At 29.9% G+C, this 5,160-nt stretch overlaps 1 protein-coding gene across 2 annotated transcripts in view; it reads right to left on the minus strand.

Annotated features, from left to right (window-relative positions):
• Positions 1 to 4,598, minus strand: part of LOC119685305 — a 15,726-nt gene extending 11,128 nt beyond the window's left edge. Inside the window, exons 1-4 of one of the 2 annotated variants that reach the window (XM_038099549.1) lie at positions 4,526 to 4,598; positions 4,461 to 4,473; positions 4,338 to 4,398; positions 4,043 to 4,272 (exon numbers count right to left, since the gene is read on the minus strand). In XM_038099549.1, coding sequence (XP_037955477.1) covers positions 4,043 to 4,142 — 100 coding nt within the window. In that variant the 5' untranslated portion in view covers positions 4,143 to 4,272; positions 4,338 to 4,398; positions 4,461 to 4,473; positions 4,526 to 4,598. Of the gene's footprint in view, positions 1 to 4,042; positions 4,273 to 4,337; positions 4,399 to 4,460 lie in introns of both variants that reach the window. The other variant, XM_038099548.1, reaches the window with a different exon arrangement.
• Positions 4,599 to 5,160: the final 562 nt, after the last annotated feature.

The raw sequence follows: 5,160 nt of genomic DNA on the forward strand, positions 1-5,160 counted from the left end.
AACAGTATAGTCAAACACGTCTGTCTAGCGATATCAAAATTTCTGTCTATTTTAAAGTAATCTGAGAAATTATAGAAAGGAACTTGAAATTAAGTTTAATTTACTTAACATATAAATATAAATATAACACAATATTCTCTGATATTTAATGTTGGTACATTTCACATCACATAACCAGTACCACATATCGTTGTTCTTACTTATATGATTACATAATTAAGATTCTAATACTTTCACAAATTTTCTATAGGTGTATCAACACCTTCAGAGTAGATATATTAACTAATTTTCTTTTGAGTCAGTAAAAAAAAATTGAGAGGGTATATCTAGAACTTACAAGTAGAGCGTCTTAACATGGTATTCAGATAATCATTTTGCTAAAAAGGAGCCATATTCGTAAGTGCAATATCGATGTGTTTATTTTAACTTTATATAAACCTATCAATATCAAAGCACCGCTATACTACTTAATAGCCAGACAGCAATAAAGGCACTCACTTTCCTTAAGTGATAAAATTCTGTTGAAGAGTTTCGCAAACCAAAATATATTTCGTCAAAATAATCTTATATGGACCCTATGAGTTCGGGTAACGTATAAAATGCTGTAGAAAACCAGACATACTTGTTTAAAGAGTGCAACCACATTAATTATATTTAGTCATTTTAAGCAGTTGAATAAAAACCGCTTAAGAATTCCAACAAGGTGCTATAGGTTGAATTATCATTTTCCAAATATTGGAAAATTATTTGAAACGAATTTGTATATTTTATGCGAAATAAAATGGTACCGCAAAACTGGTTTTAGAAATCTCTCCGGCATTGAAGCATAGACGAAAGAAACATAGTTTTGGACGTCTCATATCGGATGAGGAAATATGAATCGGGAAAGTACCATAGATGCATGACTAGAATTTATTAAAGTAATAAGACCTGAAGAACTACTCTATACTTAAATACGGATACAATAGACCATTAAGTACTTTATAACTTTGAAATCATGATGTTGGATATTATATATATAAATATTAGTGGACACAGATACGTTGCAATTTTTTGTATATACAAGTATACCTTATTTTCGATAACTATTATCGACATTTGAATAACTTAGCCCAACATATGTAATTATGTCAGTGATTATGAGTTCATACAATTCTTTAAGACGAAATAAATCAAAATATTATACTTTTACGTTACTAAGCTAGGTTTAACATATCTAAACTTTTAGCGAAATTATGAAATGATATCTTATGACGAGATTTAATTCAACTTATCCTTAATTAAAGAATGGTATTTTTTTTTTGAAGAACAAATTTGGATGATGTACAGAAATCATTTCTATAAAGACTACATTTGGAAATTATTTAAATTTATCACAAAATTTATAGAAACTCCTTTTTATATTAATTTTACTAAAGTTGGTCAGTAAATACTGCTCTGCTATCGCCTGTTCGTCTTTAGTTAACATTCCATATCACGTAACCATGACTAACGTACGTGTTTCTATTAAAGCAGATACTTAAACCTCTATTCTACACTTTAGGAAGGCATGCTTAGTTCAACTGGGGTTTTATGTAGAATTTTTAGTCTGAAGTTGATTAATAAAGTTCCATTCAAAATGGGATAACATATAAATTGTGCGTAACAAAATACTTAATCTATCTTAGATATTTATATACGGATGACTGTTAGCATATTATGTAGACATAGTCGGTAAGTTCATAACTTGTGCTGAACTTAAAGCAGTTATAGTATTAAGTAAACTGTGAGTAATTAATCATTAGAAATTATTTGGAAGCAAGCCTCAGCTATTTGGAAAGCAGAAGACAATTCAGATAATAAGTATTAAAACCTTTCTTTTTATTTTCTCTTTATTTTCTCTTTGTATTTATTTTTATTTTTATTTTTATTTAATGTTACAGCAGAATAAGTTGGCAACACACAAATTTCAACTTTATCACAATTATGAACTTTGCGTACATTTTCCACGTGAATATTTTATCAGTTCATCTGCAAAATGTTTATAACGCAAACTATCGCACACAGATGTTCGCAGGTGCCTCTGCAATTCCTTGCAACCGGACTTGTATATCCGTTTATCGAATCATGAAACCGATTACTTCTTCTGTTCATTACGTTAGGTGTGCAACTAGATTGTATGTTAACACATTTTCAAAGAAATATGGATAAATATTTGATACTTAAATGCATGAAAGTCAAGTTTTGATTATGTTTGTTGAGAGCATGTGAACAAAGATGAAGGTAGAAAGTAACCGTTTGCCAATGATTGAAGTATGTATTTGTACATCACTACCGGCATTTATACATTTTTCCAGCTTTAAGCAAATAAATGACGAGTAATATGTAAAGTTTAGCTGCAAGACTTTCTTTCAATTGATGATATTCTATAAATCAAAATTATTTACTGATTTCGAGAAAAGTTTCATTTCTTTTATTTTATGAAAATTTGTTTAATATTTAAAGAATTTCTAATATTTGTATAAGACAACGGAACAAAATTGCTCTTGAATTTATCGCATTTGAAGAGCTAAAGGGAAAATTGGTTTTCCGATAATTTCAACTACATACTGTCATTCGATTGTAATATTGTTTTCAAAACAAGAACAAAAATATATGAAATGAAGACAGTGTAATAAAGGAATTTGGCCACATAAAATATTTCTGGCTTTGTCCACAATTTTTGTATAAATATCAGATTTTTTAGTTCTATCTTCAGTTCACTACTCACTATTTCATTTGCAATATGTTAATGAACAATTTGACGCAGTTATTATATTGAGATGGTTATAAAAACTTATGAACCTGAGACTTGAACCCACTAAAACCACCTCTTAGGAATGAATATGGAAGATTGTAGCCGCGTGCAGCGCATACAACGCCATTCCAGTAATCAAGAAGGAGAGAGATTAGAGCAAGAGACTTAATACCTAGCGAAGTAATAATAATAAACTTTTTCCGCCTACAAAAATCGTTGTCCATGCAATTAATTCTTAACCATCGGGAACAAGAAGAAGCCATTGAGTGCCAAATCAGAATTATACGGCGGATGATCCATTAATTCGATTTTTTGAATATTCAAATAGTCGATTATTATGCGAGATGTTGCTCCCACAACTCGCATTACACATCGCATTGGCTTGATGTTGATAGAGAATGTTCCGACTGCGCTTGTTTGTTTTCCATATTTCACTAAAGATTTCCGATAAACAAATGGTTGTACACCGTTCAGAATTGACCGTTTTACGTTCCTGTAATGGTATAGTTGGTGTAGTTGCCACATGACCAATTTTCCCGAAAAAGCAAATGACCATTTGTTTCAAAGTACTTCTAGCGCTAACAACTTTTGTTGGATTTCGCATTTGTTGTTCATCTTGAAATACTGATACAGTCGACTGTTGTTTACGTTTCGGCTCATATGCATATATCCATGATTCGCCAGCTGTTACAATCTTATACTCATATAAGTCTTTTAAAGCACCACCATTGTACGTCTTGAGCATTTACGTGCACCAATCGACACGAGCAAATGTGTCGTTTTGAGATTTTGTCAAATGATGGATGATCTAATGAGAACAAACCTTTCTCACGGCAAAATGATCTTGCAATATATTATATATGCTGGTGGAACTAATACTCTGGGCTGCCCTCAATCTCACAGTATGTCGCATGACGAGCTTGCATTATTCGTATCAGATTTTGCATAGCATCAATGACTGAAAAAGTCATTGATCAGAATGACTTCCAGAATCCCAACATTGCAATTATGTGAACGAGTTGTGATTATATATATATCATATATATCATAGATTATATATATCATAATTAGCTCAGCTTCAGTTTCAACTCATCAGCTGAAAGTTCGACCAGGAGAATGACTATACTCATACGAATATAACTACAATATTACTTGGAAGTGTCTTTAATATAAGATGAACTATACTTTAAATAATTATATATATTATAATTATTATAGTTTTAATCTAGTTAGCTTAATAATGTTAAAAAATTTTTTTTGTCAAACCTGCCATAAAAATCGTTTCTTTTAACAGAAAACTTAGCCGATTACGATTTCCATTGGAGAGTATACCACTAATCCGATTTTCATAATTATTTTTCTTCATTTTTCGTTTTTAGAAAGTTTTGAACGAATTGGAGGGTCTTTGTTTTCTGCTCCTGCTTATGTAATTCCTTTTTCAAGTCGGTTTTAACAACAGTAATTCTTTCCTGCAATTTTTTGAGCCTTTCCTTTACCTTTTTTAAATGACAACACAAATTACTTGAAATATGAAATTAAGATAGATAAATAAATTAATTACTTCGGACCATTGATCAGTGGTAATTCCAGTATCAATAGATGGGGCAGACGATAACTTACGACTGCAAGCAAAAAGATAAATAATATTTGCCGGTAAGAAATTAAAGATAATTATTGCACCTACTTTTGTAGTGGACCTAAAATATAACGATTAAATTTTAATAATAACAAAAATTTTGACATTCTGACCTAAAACGGAAATAGTTATTAGATTTCAGAACAACATCTATAAAAAAAAATTATTATGAGAAAATAAATTTCGTATTTCGTTTGTAATTTTAATTTATTAAATATTTGAATTCTTAGCTTTCTTGATTTTTATAACTCAATTCCCAAATTTCTACAGTCTAATTATTTAATTTGGATAAAATTAAAGTTAAACAAAAAGTATCGTCACACTACGCCATAAAGTTAATCCATACTCTCTTGTATAAATACGTATTTTGCCAATATATATCTGACTGTTATTTTATTGTCAATTTTTGAACAACGCCTCAATGTCAGATTTTTAGTAAAGTCGGGTAAATCCAATAGCTTATGATTTAAAATGATTAATGGCTTATGAATTGATATTGATAAATGTTTCTCTCTATGCTTCATAAAAGTCTAAGATGTTAGCCTCTTGTGATTTTCTATATTAGAAGTAGTAATTATCAGGAAGAGTACTAATAAAAATACCAAGCCAAAAATAGTTAACTTACAGTTATTTATATATTGACTTGAACCTTTGATTCCTTGCCTTCGAACTTTAACATGTCCCAAATATATTATATCTAATGCTTCTAATTTAAATAACATTGCTTAGAAAGATTAATAAATTTGGC

Source organism: Teleopsis dalmanni, chromosome 2, assembly GCF_002237135.1.
Source record: "Teleopsis dalmanni isolate 2A chromosome 2, ASM223713v2, whole genome shotgun sequence".
NCBI classification, from domain to species: Eukaryota; Metazoa; Arthropoda; class Insecta; order Diptera; family Diopsidae; genus Teleopsis; species Teleopsis dalmanni.